The sequence below is a fragment of the Nansenia antarctica genome (genome assembly GCF_963989245.1).
Source record: "Nansenia antarctica genome assembly, chromosome: 8".
NCBI classification, from domain to species: Eukaryota; Metazoa; Chordata; class Actinopteri; order Argentiniformes; family Microstomatidae; genus Nansenia; species Nansenia antarctica.
The window spans coordinates 58,851,961-58,872,628 of NC_137678.1; the positions used below are offsets into that span (position 1 = coordinate 58,851,961).

At 44.7% G+C, this 20,668-nt stretch overlaps 1 protein-coding gene across 1 annotated transcript; it reads right to left on the reverse strand.

The window, feature by feature from the left end:
• Window positions 1-732: 732 nt before the first annotated feature.
• On the reverse strand, window positions 733-20,498 carry LOC308164499 (importin-4-like; the record flags this gene model as incomplete). Its single annotated transcript, XM_080538574.1, has 28 exons — window positions 733-1,212; window positions 1,302-1,371; window positions 1,748-1,852; window positions 2,362-2,494; window positions 3,149-3,375; window positions 3,915-4,091; window positions 5,673-5,795; window positions 6,309-6,379; window positions 6,488-6,593; window positions 6,813-6,870; window positions 7,200-7,277; window positions 8,145-8,289; window positions 8,705-8,818; window positions 9,255-9,374; window positions 9,508-9,643; window positions 10,301-10,409; window positions 10,601-10,710; window positions 12,103-12,156; window positions 14,335-14,469; window positions 15,771-15,854; window positions 16,218-16,340; window positions 17,125-17,190; window positions 17,511-17,696; window positions 18,613-18,742; window positions 18,945-18,986; window positions 19,606-19,679; window positions 19,889-19,975; window positions 20,433-20,498. The coding sequence occupies 28 exons, from the start codon at window positions 20,496-20,498 to the stop codon at window positions 1,082-1,084; spliced, it is 3,060 nt and encodes a 1,019-aa protein (XP_080394700.1). The 3' UTR covers window positions 733-1,081.
• Between the last annotated feature and the right edge of the window lie 170 nt (window positions 20,499-20,668).

Consider the following 20,668-nt stretch of genomic DNA (forward strand, 5'->3'; position numbering starts at 1 on the left):
ACATGAGGATCAGGAACTTCAGCTGGATAGCTGACAACTACCTCATTCACAGCCCGTAGGTCATGTACCAGACGATATGAACCATCAGGTTTCGTTACTGGCAGAAGAGGTGTGTTACTTAACGGATATTGAGTTATCTTCAAGACTCCTGCCTCTAACAATCCTTTGATCTGTGGCTCAATTCCATCAATTGCTTCCTGTTTCAATGGGTATTGGTTTTTCCAAGGGGGTTTTGCACCCGGTATGAGTTCAACTCTCAATGGACGAGCTGATTTCACAAATCCAATGTCTGTACTGTTCTTTGCCCACAGGTCTGCTGGCACATTCTGTATCATTAACCAAGCTTAATGTGTATGGTTAAGTTACATGTACTTTTGTACTGTAGAATGCATTTGATATTGTAGATCAGTACTGTATTATTAGTAACAACATGTGTACTGTAATACCTCTTTCTGTTTGTTGCAGAACCACACATACACCCCTTGTAGTGTTTGCAAGCATCCTACCCATGCCTGAACTGTACCCTGTTTGACCCACTAAAGAAATCTAAACCAAAAGTCAATCTCCTGTCATGTGTGTCCTGATCGACGCCCCGGGGGCGAATGGAGCATACTCCCATTGAACTATTCACCGTATACAGTCCTTTACCATAACCTCACTAACACAGAATGACAGACAAGTCTGAGAAAAAGGCATTTATCATGAGTTCATTGCTTCACACTCTAAGGCAGACATTCATCAAATTAGTGGTGAAAGGGGACAGCAGAGAATAGATATAGGTGGCTCTCAATTATAACATGGGGTAAGCAAGTAATAGACTTTTAAAAAGAAAACAAAAAACAAAAAGAACAGAACTAATAGATAACACATGAATTCAAATCACATTTCATAAAAATAATAAAACAGACAATAAGTTAATACTTGTAACATAACTGCTGACTAGTAGTAGAATGATGGAAGTGCTAGGGTTTGTCCAATTTTAGAATTTCTCAACTGCTGTCCTATTTTCCCAGCCCTTTCGTAAAAAATTTGTACATCTGCTAGCTCATCAAAGGAGAATGGAAGACATGTTTGATGTGGACTACGATGGGGTGACTGCTGCGGCCAGCTTCATCTTCTGTTCTGCAGGAAGTGAGTTCACAGCTCCCTGAAACTCCTGTGCGTGGTGCTCAGCGAAGCCTCGGACCAACAGAAGCAGGGTGTTTTGGGTTTCTAGACAATGGAGAGATTTTGTGAGCAAGCGCATACTAATGCAGTAAGATAAGGGACTTGCCTAACATGATTTGTGGTTCTCTTCTCACCTGCATCAAGCTCTTTGGTTCCCAAGACATGACTGGAAGCAGATATGATGGGCTTCATTTGACTTACCACCTGAGGGGGACAACGTAATCAAATATGATACAACGAAGGGACAACATAGACATCTAGAGCACAGCGATGTTCGTGTCATGTTTCACTGCACAATTACACTGTTCAACACTGCTGAAGTAGCTATGACACAAAGCATGACCAGTGAGTACGCCCGCTGATCTTGCTGAATATTTGGTTAGAAGTAAATCACTTGGGCTGGGTTGCACCAACCTGGTTTACATTTTAAACCGGTTTAAATCAAGGTTTATCTACTAATCCTGTTGCACCAAACTTTAATCCTATCTTAAACCTAGTTTAATTTAATCCTGGTTTAAATCTAAGCCTCTGCTAATCCAGGTTTAAACCTGGTTTAAACCTGAGCTAAAAATGTAAGTACCAGCGCAGGATTGCGGGAATACAGGAGGGCCAGGCAGCTGTACACAGTTTTATTCTCCTCCATGTCCTCCTTCAGAGGGAGACGTTCCACTAGGGCAGGAAACACCTAGGAGAAGAGAAGAGGTGTGCCTAGTCAGTGAGACACTCTGAAACACTACACTCCTTCAAAACATCTGACTGTGTCTACAGCACTCTTCCCTCATTTACACTACAGAGCCGGGCCAAGCTGAGCTGTACTGGACTGGCCTGGTTATCCACCATAGTTGCTGAAACAGTGCTGGAAAGGACAATTTGAAAGGAAAACCACAGTATGGTTTTGGTTGGCCCTGAATTGGATAAATCCACTTAGTAAGCTGCTGGCAAACTCTGCATGTTGACTGTTAAAGAATAGAACAATAAAATCTATTAAAAAAGGCGCTGATTCACAGAAACTAAAGAGAACTAAATAACTTGCAGTTGGCGCAGAACTCAGACTTTTACCAACTCCCAATGGTACATTTCCGCAAACCCTCTAGGTCACAACGCTTGCACTAGTTTTGAGTTCAGGAATAGTCCCAAAGCCAATCTACCGCATGTGATAATCACGCAATAACCGAGGTTAAGGCTGAACTCTACCTGCTCCAGAGGAACACCCTCCATGTGGCTCATGATCATCCTGCAGAGGGCAGCGCACAGGTTGTCGATCACCGCTTGGTCCTTCTCTTTAGACAGCAGGTTGGAGAAGAGGGACAGCATCATAGGGTAGTCTCTGAGACAAGTTGAGGAACAAGACACCCTGAGAGACAGACAGATAGGACAGAACTAGGGCTACTTGTATTGGGCCCTATTACATAGTCAGTGGATAATCTTGCACACGGACATTGTGAGCACACATCTGCACACACGAGCACACGCACACAAACATCTTTAGACATTTACTGCATTGAGGACGGCAGTCACAACAGACACACACAGACACACACACACAGGAACTGAAAGGTGTAGCCTTTTCCGGAGCCTCAAGGCCAAAACTCAGAGGCTAACCAACAGCTACTTTCCCCAGGCGATCAGGCTCATGAACAAGCCTACTGTAGACAACTGACTATCATCCACAAACACATCCCATGCATATGGACTACCTAAGCTTAAGCTCACAGTCAGTTTACTACTGTCACTTATGTCCTGTAATATTGACACTTTTTTATTGAATTATGCCTAGTGCCTTAATGTCTACAAATTGCAAGATACTGCTTATTGTAAATAATCGAAGCCCAAGAATTTTACTCTCTTACATTTGTGTAATGTGACGTAACAATAAACTTGAAACTTACTCAAAGAGAGAGCTGAGCTGTGTGTCACTCAGATAAGATAAGCTACCGACCTCCCCTTACATAAGCGGTCTCAGACATTCAGGAAAGGATACTGGGCAACGGTAGGGCCTGCGGCCTGAGCCAGTGCTCCCAGCCCAAACACGCTGTTTTGGCGCACCTCTGCGTTGCTGTCCGTCACCCCGCCCACCAGCACCGGCAGCAGCAGGTTGGCCAGCTTTCCGGCCACGGTCCTGCCCCCAGACACACCCACCAGAGAGTGCAGGGTCTTCCCAAGTGTGCCCAGGGAGAAAGAGCGGTCAGCCACCGTGCACGAAGATTTCTACAAACAGAGTACACATTCTCTCATTCATTGACACTTCATATCTTTATGCTTTCATCTCAGCAGACTTAGACCGAGGGATACTTTGGTTAAATGTAAAATTACATTTGATTATTACAAACTAAAAACTCATGCATAACTTTATTTTGGTTGTTATTCACTAAATCAAGCACGACCAGGCGCCATTTGAAGAAGAAGGAACATTGTGGGCTTGCTTGTTTGTGGAAATAGATTAAAGATGGTTTGGACAATAGACAGATTTGCTGGCTAGTCAGAGGTTAGCATATATGCAGATAGATAGAGAGATGAGAGAGAGGAAGTATAGACAGATCAATACAATTAAGAGTTTCATAAGTATGACTTATACTGGGACAGCAGTAGTGAATGGCAATAAGAAGAAAGGATGATGGCTGAGTAGTTGAAATAAAGTGATATAGTAGTATGAACAGTGGATTAAAGGAGACAAAGACGAGAGAGAGAGAGAGAGAGAGAGAGAGAGAGAGAGAGAGAGAGAGAGAGACAGAAGCACCCTGACTCACAGCCTTGTTCATGATGAGGGGCAGCAGCTCGATGAGGTAAGGGGAGAAGACGTCGGCGGGCACGGCAGACGCCAGTAACGGGATGCCCTCGCCAGCAAACTCCTGCAGCATGGCGTCATACTCCGCCTGCTGCTCCTCATCCTCCGCCTCGTCTCCTCCTCCACCCTGACACACCGTCTGTATGGGGAAGAGGGGACAGGAGGGTCACTGAGACATTCTAATACACAGCAAAATGACTGGCTGGGTTCTGTCAGGCAGCCATATTGTTCTCCAAATATGTTTAACTGGTTGAAACAACAAAGAGAATCAGGGGGGCGGAGGATGGCCAGTTACCGGTCATTTAAGAAATAAAATACAGACATATAAGACGCTGCTAAAGCGATTGCATTATAACAACAGTCGTCTCCAGAACAGATGAAAGCTGTCTGGAGACAACCATAGCAAAAGCTTGTATTGGAATTTCCTTAGGTATCTAAAATGTAGCTAGTTTGTTGGGTAATTGAGCTTTTCATTTGATATATACAATACTGGCAAGGCAAGGAAAGTTTATTTGTATATAACATTTCATACAACTGGGGCAATTCAAAGTGCTTTACATATACGTATATTGCTTGTTAGGTGATATTCTCCCGATCTGTTTAAGTGGAGGCCGTCTCTTCTGAATAACTCTCAGCCTCCAGTAAATGTTCCAATGGTGAATAAATGTCATCCCTTTAAGTTTGCACGCTCCAGCGAGCCAAGTGTCAAGGCTTAGGAGTTGGCTAAATTCGGCCTACCGTGGGGAGGACTCCTGAGATGAATGTATCAATCTCAAGCTTGCCAAGTTTATTGAAAAGTTCTATAAAATCACGTCTCAAGTCTTGTGAGCCCATTTTACGAGAATCGATTGTTCCCACATGCAATATGAATCGCTTTGTCTCTGGGTGATCAGACAGTGTCTTTTCCAAATCTTTTGTTGTGTGTGAAACCATTGCATTGGGAAGACAGTGGATATGTCATTTTTTACCTTTCACGTTTCTGATCGTCAAGTCTCCAATAAACAAAGTATCATTTGGAGGTGAAGGCGGTGGGGTCTGTTCCAGGGCGTACTAGCTCTGTGTGGTTTGACTGGTGTCTCCGCTCCGTGTCCACGGGAGCCCACTGCTTTCCAGGCCTGTCCATCACCAGTGTCATTAAATTATTTGTTTTGTCTGGAACCTTTTTATCAGGGGGGTAGCATAAATCTAGCTCTTTTCCCATCCCGCTTCTGATGGCTGGATTACCAATCAACAAAGTATCTCTGTGAGGTGAAGATGGAGCTTGCCTCGGCTCCGTGTCGGAGTGCCTCTGACTCTTATCCGGGCGCTGTGCAGTCATGCAAGGCCGCAAGTTAGTTAATGATAGGCTTCGGTTGGCTGCTTTTCAGTGATTTCTGTAGCCTGTGGAATCTTTCCGGGGGATGATTAATCTGTCCAGTGAATTTTGCAGCTGTCAGCTGTCTCATTAGCTCTGGAAAATGTGAATTATAATATTGATCCTTTAGAAAGGCTTGCGTAAGCGGAGGATCATTAGCGTAGCGAGTTTCCAGGGCAGCGAATCTTCTTTGCAGGCTATATTCTAATAAGTCGACTCTCTTTGAAAGATCCACACAGCTAACAGATAGTAGGCATAGTAAAAATAGTAGAGAGCAAAAAACGAGCGAGGAAGAAAGCAGATCTACTCTACTCAGAACCAGGAAGTAGTACTACTGGAGACCCAAGCCGGCCCAGCTTATCTCACCTTCTTCTTCAGTACGTCGCGGATGGCCTGGCTGATCTCTTGCAGGCGTCTGGGTGCCTGCAGCGCATCCCCCTGGCAGGCCTTGAGCACCGCGTTCATGGCCTCCAGCACGCCCATCACCACCTGCGTTATACATGACATTTACATTATCCTGTATCATCACATTATCATACCATTATTTGACCAATTTAACTATATTATAACATCATGATTAGGGCATAGAACACTGTGGATATATATATATATATATATATATATATATATATATAGCTGTTTCACTGTTCACAGCTATATTTATAGCTGTTTCACTGTTTATTGTTTTGTGCGTTTGTCTTTCTGACTCTGTTCCGTTTGTCCCATTCCCTTGTAAAGCGACCATGGGTCTGTGAAAGGCGCTATATAAATGTAAGTAATTATTATTATTATTATTAAACTTGGTGCGCAGGTCCATTAGACTCAGACACATGCAAATCAACCAACATTGGCGAGCAACCGCCATTATTTTGATACCTCTTGATGTGGTTCACCAAAATCTCTTAAAATGTTATACACATGCCATACATATAAAAACTGATTTCATCAAAGACAGTCTCTACTCTATTGCTATAAATGGCTCATCATCATCATCATCATCACCTGCCGCTCGCGCTCCTTGCGTATTGCCTCCAGGAAGCTGGGCAGCACCACTTCTAGAAGCTTCTGGAGGACTAGGAGGGACAAACAAAGCAGCATGTTAGCTAACAACCTTTTATGGAAAGTGGGCACAGAGCAGTGATTGGGATGAAGAGAGAGAGAGGGAAGGGGGGGGTTTATACCCTGACGGTTGGTTTCTGAGGGACTCTCCTGACACACTTTGTGCTGAGCTCGGCAGAACTGGCCCATGGCCCCGAAAGCGGCCCTCCGCACATCCTGGTGGGGGAACTGACAGGGGGAGGCGGGCAAACAGAGGGTGTACACGGTAAGAGATGCCTCCGTTACTCACTCATAATATACAGTAGCACACTTATTCATACTCACATAGTAGCTAGCATACATCATTTAATCAGACATCCATTTACCGACACACACAACACCCTCCTCCTCCTCCTCCTCCTCCTCATTCTCCTTCTTAAGAAGGACAGAGCAAGCAGAGCTACTTACATCCTTCAGCTTATAAACCTGCTGGAAGCTGGACTCGAGGAAGGGCTGGAAGGCAGCACTGAGGAGTGGGTTCAGAACAGAAGAGTCAGAACCATAGCGGATATCCCAGTGTCCTATATCTATGGTGAGAACCGAGTGAGTGAGACTCCTAACTATCGACAGCAGCTATTAATTACTATGTTCCAAAAAGGACTGACTCCATGGCCATTCCTGTAGATCTGGAAAGAATTTGATAGGTGGTGGCAAAATGGCCACTCTACTATCATCATCAGAGTACACGGTAGAGCTGTTATTATTTGCCCTTCATCCATCTCACTCCTCTCAGATCTATAGGAGTATGTGGCTGGAGGTTGATTTGGGATTCAGCAGCATGTGTATGTGTGTTACCCAGTGTTGAAGGCAATCTCTCCTAGGGAGTCGCAGGCGTCCTCTTTCTCGTCAATGTAGGCGTTTTCTACACTGAACCTGTGGGAGAAGAGAGAGAGAGAGAGAGATCATGAGTGTGCTTGTAGAAATAGCATGGCCCCTTTCTTTCATTCTCTCCATGGCTTCATCCACATACAGTACGGTGCTTATAGAAATTATTCAGCCCTCTTTCAACACTTTCTTCTTTTGTTTCCCCAGAGCATCAAACAACTGATCTGCACACCCTATTGGACACTTTCAAATGTAAAGAAGACAGCTGCAGTAAAGGCCTGGCAAAACATCACAAAGGAGGAAACCCAGCATTTGGTGATGTCCATGGGTTCTCGACTTCAGGCAGTCATTGCCTACAAGATTCTCGACAAAGTATTAAACATTTGCATTTTATTTATGATTACGTTAATTTGTCCAATTACATTTGAGCCCCTGAAAATAGAGGACTGTGTATATATTTTTTTGTAATTCCTAAACCTTTCAATATTTTTGTTCAACAACTTAAATTAAAACTGAATGTATGTACTTAAATTGCATCTTGATTTTTTTCCTTTCAAATCCATTGTGGTGGCATACAGAGCCAAAATTATGGAAATTGTGTCACTATCCAAATATTTCCGGACCTAACTGTACAACCATACTTGTATAATGCTGGCTACAGTTTACCACAGGTTGGGCCATGTACATTAGCTAAAAAGTCAGGACACAACATAAATGAAACCTATAATGATTGGGAACGAACACATCTCGTTTAAGTCTGTTAAAACTAAGCCTGTTTTGAACTGGCTGCAATCTCCGAGTAGTGGAGTAGAAACGCCCACAGATGATCTATCCAGGCCGATCTTGGTGGAATCTCAAGACAAAATGGCTGTGTGTGTGTCTGTATGCCACTTCACACACACGGCTACTACTTACGTGCAGCGGCGCAGGTCTGGGTCGACCCACTTTGGGAACCTCGGGTCTATGGCATCGGTGAGATTGAGGCCCAGCAGAACACACTCAGCTGCGAGTGGGCTGAACACGTCTTTCCCGATGGTGCGTGCCTGCACTGACAACGTATCTGCCACGGGGACCGAGGATACATATCATCAACCTCCGTTTCTCCAACCCAGGACACACTTGTGGTAAATTAAACTGGGATGACGCTGCAGTGACATGCAGCTTGTACATGAGTGAAGTCAAAATGCGAAGAAAAACACAACACGTGTTTTAATAGGCTAGGTGCACGATCTCCACTACTTCCTGAAAGGCACCTTGCATGAACATATCCTGTCTCACTCTATTGGTTTAATTGATTAATCAGCAGTGCACTGTGTGTTCCAACAGTTTACCGCACAGCTGATTAATCAATTCAACCAATAGAGTGAGACAGGATATGTTCATGCAAGGTGCCTTTCAGGAAGTAGTGGAGATCGTGCACCTAGCCTATTGACAACATGAAAGATGACAAGATAGCAGCATTAGCGCTAGCTCACCCAGAGCCTGTGTCTGCAGGGACCTCATCTCGTCACGGGTGTCTGTGAGGAAGCCCTTCAGACTCTCGATGACGGGGGGGAAGTAAGGCACCAGCATCTCTTTAGTAGCGTTGGCTGAACCGCAAGAGGAAGGGAGGGGGGTTAATACAGTCTGAAAGGTTTACTACCCTGGGGGCCGGTTTCAGAGACAAGGCTTAAGCCTAGTCCTGGACTAAATCACACTTTCAATATAAAATCTCCATTGAAGATGTTTTTTAGTCTAGGATTAGGCTTAAGCCTTGTCTGTGAAACCGCAAACAGAGTCTGACGTGGCTACCAATCCTCATCTCAATCTGCACTGACACGAAAAAACATAATAGCTAAAGCAATATGGTAAATGTCCACTAAGGGAACATGCTTTTTCCTAACCCTAACCCAATAATAAACTGTTAGCTGTGATATAACTAACTTTCTAAGTGTTACCAATACTAAGCTTATGTTCTGTGTGCTACCAGTGATCACAAACGTGTTCATTATTAGCAGTAATAAGCATTACCTATGGCTCCATTACCTATGGCTCCGGTGGCGCTGACCGCCAGCTCTTTGAGATGGAGACTGTCTGCGTTGCTCAAGGCGGACAACATTGTCTCCATGAGAGTGGGCAGGTAGGTGGGCAGGTAGGGTTGGATCTCTTGAGAGAGGGAAGGGGTTGAATGGTGTCATTGAAAACCCACAACAAAGAATCTTTGATTGACCAGTTAAAAATCCCGTCTCCGAGTGGAGGCATAGCCATAGTAGATTCAGGTGAAGTGAACGGGCAGCACTCTCACCCAGGTCCTCCAGGAAGCTCTTCAGGGCGTAGAAAGCCTTGGTGACGTGGCCTATCTTGGACTGGTTTAGTGCTGACATGTAGCCCAGCAGCAGCGGCATCAGCTCATTGCTGTCCTTACTGACCTCAGGCTGAGAGGAAGGGGGGGGTTAGATAGGCTGTCCTTACTGACCTCAGGCTGAGAGGAAGGGGGGGGTTAGATAGGCTGTCCTTACTGACCTCAGGCTGAGAGGAAGGGGGGGGGTTAGATAGGCTGTCCTTACTGACCTTAGGCTGAGAGGAAGGGGGGGGGTTAGATAGGCTGTCCTTACTGACCTCAGGCTGAGAGGAAGGGGGGGGTTAGATAGGCTGTCCTTACTGACCTTAGGCTGAGAGGAAGGGGGGGGGTTAGATAGGCTGTCCTTACTGACCTTAGGCTGAGAGGAAGGGGGGGGGTTAGATAGGCTGTCCTTACTGACCTCAGGCTGAGAGGAAGGGGGGGGTTAGATACTTACTGACCTCAGGCTGAGAGGAAGGGGGGGGTTAGATAGGACTGACCTCAGGCTGAGAGGAAGGGGGGGGTTAGATACTTACTGACCTCAGGCTGAGAGGAAGGGGGGGGTTAGATACTTACTGACCTCAGGCTGAGAGGAAGGGGGGGGTTAGATAGGAGTTCTAAACAAGTCCACATCTCCATACACAAACCTGTTCAGCAGCTAGAATGTCTTTTCAAAGGATGCCTCTCAATCTCATTATTAATACGGTTAAATCTGAAAAAATCCCGACTGATCACGTCCGGTCTGACTGACCTGTAGGTGTTCAGAGAACTGTCCTAAAGCAAAGAGGCCTGCGCTGCGGACCACCTGGTTACTGTCTGACAGACTCTGGCACACTGTCTGCAGCATGGAGGACAACAACCTGACACAGACAGACACACACACACACACACACACACACACACACACACTTAACTACTGGACACATCTACAAGTGAATGAAAAGGAGAAGAAGAGGAGACATACAAAACTAACTGGGACTTTAACATGGGAAACAGTCCCAGTTAGTTGCAGTGTGCTTGTCTAGGGGACTTGAACAGGAGTTGTACTCACTTGGTCTGTATGTGGTCGGCGCAGCCTTCCGCCAGCCCGGCCATACACATCAGTCCAGCCTTCCTCTCGTAGGGGTTCTCACTGGCCAAGCATGCCTGAGTGAGGGACATCTGGGCCACAAGAGAGACAGCAGCACTTTATCATTTTTCTCATATTATTTTAAAAAAAGGAAAAAAACGTTTTTCTTCAGAGAGAAAACTCAAGGGATGACAGATGAGAGAATAAATAGAACAAGGCCACACAAACATGATAAATTGTTTAACGGATGCCTGTCACTTCACCAGTACTCAGAGTGATGACTGGAGACCTCCATTTGTTGATGTTAGTGTAACAGTGTTTGTGTGTTTGTGTGTTTAGTCAGGAATTTAGAATCATCAGAATATCAAAATGTTTATATGAAAGAGCTTACATATTGAATATAACATATTTGGAAGACATAATTGGTGTAACTGTAGATAGTCTGCTGTAAAACTTCACTTATCCCGCGCGAATGCATCACATGAAACACAGGCGTCGAGGGGGGGATTTCTAAATTACGGACCTCACCACATAATACTAGTCCCGTGCGAATATTGCTTGATGGATATTCAAAGTACTTTGATACTGTTTTTTTTGTTTTTTGCTTGCTTGCCCTCACCTTTCTGAAAATGAAATCCATTAAACAATGAATCAAGTTTGTATTGTCTAAATCGAATAATAGAAACAATAGAATGTCAGGTGCCAGGTGTAAGCTGAAATGTCTTGTGGACATACAGTATTCCGAGACGCTGAGCCCGACAACTATCATTTTACACAACTAAAACATTTATTATATAATAAATCATCAGGTTGAAAGAATATCATCAAACAGTCCACATTTGAAGCAGGCACGTAAAGAATACCTCTGTGTCATTGGCTGGCATAACAGGAGAGAAACTCTGGGTGTGGCCCCCATCTTCCCCTGACCTCAACCCTACTGAGAACCTTTGGAGCATCCTCAAACAAAATATATATGAGGGTGGGAGGCAGTTCTCATCAACACAGCAGCTCTGGGAGGCTATTCTGGCATCCTGCAAAGAAATTCAAGCAGAAACTGTCCAAAAACTCACAAGTTCAATGGATGCAAGAATTGTGAAGGTGATATCAAAGAAGGGGTCCTATGTTAACATGTAACTTGACCTGTTAAGATGTTTTTGTTTGAAATAGCTTTTGATTTCAGTAAATATGACCTCCTAATATGACCTCCTAACCCTAAATTCATCAAATTACCATTTTTAGTTCTTTACAACCTATAAAATGTTTTGAAACTCTGTTGTGCATAATAATTTGGAACAGTGCATTTTGAACTTTTTATTTAAAAAAAAAATACTGTTATCATTGGGAGGTTTGTTCAATAAAATTTGAATTATACTCTAACGGTTGATGACTTGAAAATTATACTGATTGTCATTTGCATCGACTATTTAGGAAAATCTGAGAAAAATATAATTTGCATAATAATTTGGAACGAGGTGTATACTAACCAGCTGTTGGAATAGTTTCTCTGGGGGCATGTAGAGAGCCAAAGTGTCAATAACCTGCTGACAAAGACAATATTTTTATTTGAGGAAAATAAAGAGAAAGAAAGATGTCAACCTAACAGTACCTGACATAATGGGCCCTATTATGCACTTCATAAGGGCGGCTACACACTAGACGACTTTTCAAGTTGTAACATCTCTGAGCCTCTCACACTAAACGACCGTCGTGCTGGTGTCCGTGTCGCAGCGGCGTGCAGACGTCGCAGCACAGCGCAGACTACAGGATGTGTTAACGACGGGGGCTCACAGACTACAAGATTCTTCACTTGGTCAGGACGATTCCTTGACATGGACATAAACACACCTGCTACCTTCTTTGAAAGAAATCGCGATTTATTCAGTGAAAACTAGTACACCATTCAACATAGCATAACAATAGCATAGCATTCGCGGACACAGTCAGTCAATGCACCTAGCACAACAATAGCATAGCATTCGCGGACACAGTCAGTCAATGCACCTAGCACAACAATAGCATAGCATTCGCGGACATAGTCAGTCAATGCACCTAGCACAACAATAGCATAGCATTCGCGGACACAGTCAGTCAATGCACCTAGCACAACAATAGCATAGCATTCGCGGACACAGTCAGTCAATGCACCTAGCACAACAACTAGCGCCGTAGCTAAAGGCTATTATCACTCATTTCCCCGACCTCTCATTGGCTGTGCTGTCCACACGGGTCGTTGCCCATCTCAGACTAGCAGAATGTAGATTCCGTCGGCCGATAAAATGAAACATGTTTGAAAAGATCTGGAGCCCTGCGACGGCCCTAACGACGGGGTCGGCGGTCCTCCGATTGCGTCTCTGAGCCTGTCACATTAAACGAGCGTCGGAGACGGCGCGTCCCCGGGTTTGCAACGACTGGAGGATTTTGTCGCCGACCGCAAAAACTGGTCGGCGACAGCTAAATCGGGGTTAAAATCGTCTAGTGTGTAGCCGCCTTAAGTCTTAAGCAATAAGACGAGGCGGTAGATCTAAACTTAAGACGTGGAGGCGTGGTCAAGGCCACTTTGCTATTATGCGTGCGGTAGTGGGCGCCTAAGACCCGGCGCTAAGCCCAGAAATTAGTCATGGGTGTGTTTTGGGCGTCTTCTCAATCAACCCAATCAGTGTGCCAGGTGCCATTCCCTTTAAGAACCGGCTGCGTTAAGTCATAAGCGCTATGCTATTATGCAGTTCATAGGCGCTAGACTTCATGCACGTTTTGAAACACGAGCGCGCCTCCGCGGTTTGCGCATGCGCGCCGACCGACTTCTTAAGAAGTGGGTCAGCGCGCATGCGCAAACCGCGGAATAGCAAAGTGGCCTTGACCACGCCTCCACGTCTTAAGTTAAGAACTTTTCAAACCACTTCTTAGCGCTAGGCGCAAAGTCAGATCGCATAATAGCAGGGGCGCCTAGCGCACTTCATTAACATATGAACACTCCCACAATGAGTAATATATGCACGGGAGTCTTACGTCTTATGTGTGGGCGCCTAGCGACACCTGCATAATAGCAGTAGCGCGTATGAAGCGCATAATAAGGGTTGCGGTAGGTCTTAACCTGGCGGTGCGTCTTAATTAAGACTTAAGACGGCAAGTTAAGAAGTGCATAATAGGGCCCAATGTGTTTGACACATATTGGGCCAAACACAGATTAAGCCTAAAATTGACTAAAAAGAGTTTACAAACAATTCAGTTTTTCAGTTTTCAGAAGTCGTCCTAGTATGTGTTCAGGAAACTGTCCTATTATGTCTGCTGTGTATCACGCAATGTTGTGAACTGCTGTGGCGCAGCGGTCTAAGCATTAGCCTCTAGTGCAAGCTGCCCACCGGGGACTGGGATCGAATCCCGGTCTCGCCAGACCCGGATATGGCCGGGGCTCACAGGGAGCGGCATATTGAGCGGCCGCTCCCAAGGGGGGTATAGGACTATTTCCGGACAAGGATCCGTCGCGCAACACCGCCCCCGTCTGGTGCTGGAGTAACGGTGTCGGGCTCGAGGAGCCAGACAGCTAGTCTGCCTGGCGATCTCCTCTGGGGCTGCCGGCCACGGGGTCGTGCGGCGGATCCTACGCAATAGGCAGGGGATAATTGGATGCTAGGTTGGGTACAATTGGATACCAAATTGGGTGAAAAAGGGATAAAATAAAAAAATAAAATAAAAAAAAGAGGCACTAAGAGGATTACCCCAGCCGCGAAGTTTTTGGGGCTGTCGGTCTCGTACTCGTCCTCAGGGTCCTCCTCCCCAGGCGGGGGTGCTGCGCTCAGCACGGCGAAGACCGTCTGCAGGATGGGGCCCAGCAGCTTCTGCTTCAACACCGTCTAAAGGGGAGGGAGAGTCATCACCAGCTCCGTATACTTTCAATGGCAAAAACGGAAAAGTGCAATGCATGCAGAGATGGCTTTCTTTTCTTCATTTCTCCAATGAAAAACTGCTGCAGCGTCCCAATTATCTACCGTCTTCTGCCTAGTACGGAGTGTGCACATTACTAGATGGATCACAAAACGGATGACGTCTTGTAATGCGTGGCATTGCACAAAAGCATGCTACAGGGGGAAAGGTAGAGCATTGTAACACAGCCTGAGTGTAAAGGGCAGAAAATGGATGAGGAAAGGATGGCACATCCTGAGTTTAAGGAGGGAGAGAAGTCACTGGGGGTTATATTAGGCATAGAGGAGCAGTATGTAGGGCATCCATTTATAGTATGGTTATAGTCAGGGGTGCACATAACTGGTGCGCCAGTGCGCATGCGTCGCCAAAATGCATGCTGCGCGGCAGATCAGCCGCATGAACGCGCTCTTGCGCACAAACAGCTGGAAACGCTGGGAGAGGAATTTACTTCCTCAAAATCCAACTGCTGACTGCTGACTGCTGCATCACTGCAGTGCAAGCCCCACTAAGTAACTATTTGCCGTCCCCTCAGCCGAAGGCCCGACGAGTAATCCATCACAACAGTCGACCGACGACGACCACGGCGACTCCCCTCACGAAAACATTCGGAAAGTATCGTAACTCGTACTTTCATTCCGCATATCGCGTATCGCACGGTTATCACGCCGCCACGTGAAAATTCAGACCCCTGACCCAGGGAATATGGTTGGGAATTCTATTAGGAAAAAAAAAAGGCTTTGTTGCACAATCAAAATAATGAGCTATTTAAAGTGATAGCCTACAACATCCTCTACCATGGTTGAAATTGAGGACAGTATTAACAGCAGTCAAGAGAGCATTGATGATGATTAAGCTTTGTAGCATAAATAAATGCTTAGGCTGTAACTTTTTGTTGAAAAGTTGATTTCAGTGTTTACAGAACAGAGCAGTGCTTAAAGAGATATCAGTTGATTTCATTGTGTTTAAAGGAGTCTGACAGACTTTCATGCTTAAAGAGCAGTCATTTGATTGTGCATTTGTTTCTTTTGTTTTGCACACAATAATTTGTTCGTTCATCTTTATTTATGAATAAATGTCGTTTTGCTAATATAAGTTATCCATGTATCCCTTTTTTATCCATCCTGTGGGACGGGTCGTGACTCGCGAGCTCGGGGAGCACCAAGCAGCATCCCTAGGTGCTCCTCTTAGCACTGGCCCCAAAAAGTTATGTGCACCCCTGGTTATAGTTTACCTTGCTCTTAAGTCTGATGAGAAAATTGATGCACGAGAGAGCCTGGACCCGCAGGGAGTCGCTGAGTGTGATGTCTGCGCTGACCTTGAGAGAGACACACACACACACACACTTCATTGAACTGCAAACAGAAATGCTGCATAAATCCACAAGAGATACTGTATGCTGCATGTATTGGTCAACATTACAGCCAGCTAAAAAATGTACGAATGAAAGGCTCACAAGAGTATGAGCTTAAAAAAACAACTGAAGTGTCAATTAAAAATGTGAATTTCACACCCAGTCAATCATGTCTGTTGGCTTAAGAAATTGTCATAATCAAAAAAGCTACTTCTTTTTGAGCATTTTAATTCTAAATGACTCTTGCCCAATCGGAATATTGAGCATATTCTGATTAATTAATACAGGAATATGGTGTGCATGTAAATGTAGTCACTGTGTTCTCACCTCCAGGCAGAAGTGGACGATTTCAGTGATGATTTCAGGCACAATGATGGACACTTCGCTCTCCATCAGCTCATCGTACACCTCCGTACATTCGTACACCTTCATGGCCTCGCTGGCCTGGTCCTGCACAATACACACAAAGGGCTCTAAATACATCCAGATAATGTGGCTTACGAGCTAGAATAGATCTGACATCCTAATCCAAAGCATCCAAGCCATTCCAGGCCAAATTTTCCAAAATTGGCAAATAAAGGTTAATGGCAAAGAGAGACATGAGCGTGCAACTTTCACTTCATATTGAGTTTAACTCACCTGAAGGTTTGCATTACTTCAAAACATTCTTTATTATAAATGTGTGTCTGTAAAACATCTGTCTTGCTCTGGCTAGATGTGTCATACTATGTGGTAGCTGTACATTTCTGGAACTTAATACCCAGCTCTATCAAACAATGTTCCACTCTGACAGGCTGATAGATAACCAATCATGTGACCACTGACCACAGACCCAAAACGTATTTCTTTCGGGTTATTATATATCATCTTTTTTTATGATGTAATGTTTTCTTGAGTGTAAAGTGTGATGTTTTTATTTCCTGTAGTTCTATTTTATGTGATTTTACTATGTCCTGTAATTCTGTGATGTTTTTATTTCCTGTAGTTCTGTTTGATGTGATTTTACTATGTCCTGTCAGGGCTTGACATTAAGCTTTTTCAGGTACTTGTCCTTTGGACAAGTGAACTTATCTTTGACTTGTCCGAGAGCTCAAGTTACAAGTCCACAGCACACCACACACACACACACACACACACACACACACACACACACACACACACACACACACACACACACACACACACACCACAGCACAGTTCTACTGAGGGAATGACATATCAGCACATAACAAACCTGGTCTGCTTGGATGAGGTGTCTGAGGGCAACGATCAGTCTTGGGACGAGGGAACGCATGAAGTTCTGGAAGACATGTCATTACAGCTGTCAATCAATGAATGGGGAATGAGGAAAGACTGAACATCTGCTCATCCAACATGATGCATTGAGGGTCTTCCACACAATCATGCTGCCCACCCAAACCGTGCACTTTACATTATTTACTGCACATTCTCTGCTTTCCTCAGAGGTAACACAATGTTTTTCCGGGCCAGTTCAGCCCGCTTTAAAACAGCTACGCAATGTGAAAAGGAAATATTCGCATGGTATGGGTCACGGGCAGAATAGGGTGAAATTTAAGAATTTAAGTGGGCAATAATGACATGTGACTAGAGGGGACTCACCATCTCCTCTGTGCTGGTGTGTGACCGCTTGGTCATGGCGGTAAGAGTGAGGATGCAGTAGTACAGTGCATTGGGGTTGTTCAAGTCCTCCAGTACAGTGCCGAACAGCTCCAGCAGCTGGCGGTAGTGGGGCTTGAAGGACTCCGGGTTCGACTCCACCACTTTGCTGAGCAGGAGGAGACCCACCTGAGAGGAGGGGGACAAGAGTAGAATAAGTTACAATAAGTAAAAACTCTTCAGTCCATGAAGAAAGACCCAACAGTGAATCTATTCAGAAGTAATTTCAAAGTCAAATTATCTCACAAGGGAAATGTGTTTGGTGGTGCATAGCAAAACACAATAGTTTCAAAAAGATGCATCACCCAATTGACATATTTGTAAATGCACTGGCCCCCCCAAAAAATCATATTTAAATAAAATAAAATATTAATAACAATTATTATCACAACATGCTCTACATTATGTAGAGTTTGAAGGACAAGTTCTGCTTAGGATTGATGTTTGATAAACCAGAGGGTTCACTGTGGATTAAAAATCATAAAATAATTGATTTTCAAAACATTAAAAAGGTGCAATATGTGTCTTTCTCCTGTTGAAAATGTAATAACCATGCTCAGTCATGACTTATGACGCATTAGCAGTCTGTGACGATGTGTGCACCTGCCAAGATGGTGGCTTTCTGCCAGAATGTTCTTTTCCAAAATGTTCAGGACGTTTGTGGAAGTTTCTGACCACTTGCTGCTCATTGGCTACCAACCTACCTACAGCAAGCACCTCGTTCTGGAAGCCCACCTAAGCACCTGAAGCTTTGTATGCAAAAACATTTCTAACATGTATTCTGATCACTTTGTCCTACTAAATATACTGTTTGACATTTGCCTATACTATTACTATGTCTGAGTTTTGTTTTGGGAATGAGGGGATTTGTTTGTAACTTTGGGTTAAAGTTGTATCCAGTCATGCAACCCTCGCCCTCGGTGACAGACATGGTTGCACAGTGATTGTATCAAGTCCACCACCATTTTAAAAAGCGAACCGTAAACTGATAACATGCAACAACAATTTATCTCTCATTACTCATTGAGGTGGTGGTGTAGCCTACCTGTCTGTCCGTTGGGTTATTACTCTTGGTAAACTCATTGAGCAGGGTGAGAAGAGCTGGCCAGCGGTCAGGTGTCTCATGTTTGACAATCACAGCACTGAGCTGTGAGAGGGAGTGACGCACTGTGTGGCTGCAACAGAGATACCACATTTACCATAAAAGACCAAAGCAAGGGGGTTGTTCATTGTATTATTAATTGTGTTTATGGTAGGATAAGCATAAAACTGGGTGCCATGACCCATTGGTTTTCATGTAGGCCAAACAAAGTTGGCCTAAAGTTTCAACATCAAATGCCACCTACATTGTCTTTCATATCAATACAACAAGCTTACTCTGTCTCCTGTTGGAAAGCTTGCAGGACCCCTGCCTTCAGACTATGGAAAAACAAAAACAAAATAAGAAAATAACATCTCAAACACAATGAAGCGTTATGGAATGAGAAGCCGTGGTATATATCGTGGATGTTGGCACAGCCTCTTCTTCTTTGGTGTAACGTCAGAGGTCCAACTCGGTGTTGCGTAGCCATGCCCGCATCTCTGGTTCTAGGTCGAAGAGGCTGGCTTCTGAGGGTGGTCTATATAAGGGGCAGATGGTGATTATGTGGTCGGCGGTCTGCTCTGGGTCACCGCACTTGCATGCCGCACTGTCCGCCAGGCCCCACGCCTTCATTGATGTTTTAAAGCGACCGACACCAGTTCGTAGACGGTTCAGTGTGGTCCATTGCCGGCGTGGTAGGTCGTCTCCTCCAATGGCGCCATCTCCTGGGTCCCAGATGTAGCGGGCACATGTAGATGTTGGCACAGCTAGCGGGGTGGTTAGTTACACCCTCCAGCTGGGCCAATATCCACCATATACCACGGCTTCCAGTTCCAAGAAGGAGGAGGCTTTCCATCATTTGTTTCCTATGCCTCCTAGGCTATGACCCCCCCAAAAATACACAATGGAATAATCAACTCTTATTATTTCGTTTATGTAACAATTTTCTACTCTAACCTCTCTCTGTTATCCGGGCTAATCTTCTTCCAGCTAATCTTCTTCCTCAAAATCTCTGCGGCTGACTGGCGAATCTGAGAGAGATGGATTTATAATGCCCGGATGAAGGTGACGGTAGCAAAGACAACACATATCATTGACAACTCAACACAAGGTGAGCAAACCTGTAAGCAAACCTGTAAACCCCATTAGCCTCAACCTGTAAACCTCATTAGCCTCAACTGATTGTGAACTCTTCTCCGATGTGAGGGTTAGGGGACCCATGTTTGTACTTTGTACATACTTGTGGATTCTGGGAGCTCGTCATGACAGCACACAGAGCTGGAATGATGGCTGGGTCTTTGAACGCCTGCTCCATCTGAGCAATGGCCTAAAAAAAATGAATGAATGAATGGACTTTATTGTCATTGCTACAGTACAGGTACCAAACAACGAAATTTAGGAGGGGTGGCTCCCCTCCTAAAGAGAGGAAACAAACAACACTGTAACAGTGTTTTGCCAAGTAGTAACACATCTATATGAACATGAATGCTGACCACTGGCACTGTAGACACAGGGGACTGTCACGTGTATGAGTGACAGAAGAATAGCCTGCAGTGTCAGCTGTCAAAGACACACTGCATTTTGATCACTCTTCTAATCAATTTCTCATCTAGTAGTGACATTAGACTGGTAACTGATGTGTAGCAGTTGGTAGTAAACGGGCTAGCCCAGGGTCACCAAAGCTTTGCCACTAATGACGGTTGGTACTAATGGTTAAACACACGGTCGTGCCCATCCCGTTTGACCAGATCAATTAAGACAGCTGGTCTATCTGTTCACATTACCTGCTGAATGACGGCATCGTCAGGCTGGGTGAGCTGTAACAGAATCTGCTCTAGTCCCTCTGACATTTTGTCTCTTCCGAGATGATCAGCGTGAAACGGCAAGCGAAACTTCAAAACAAAACAACAAAGTTGACCCTTATACAGCAGCTGTGTCAGTAAGCAAATCTAAGATTAGCATATGACAGCAGATCCTCACTATCTAGTAAAATAGCTTAGATAGTTCAATCTATCTATAG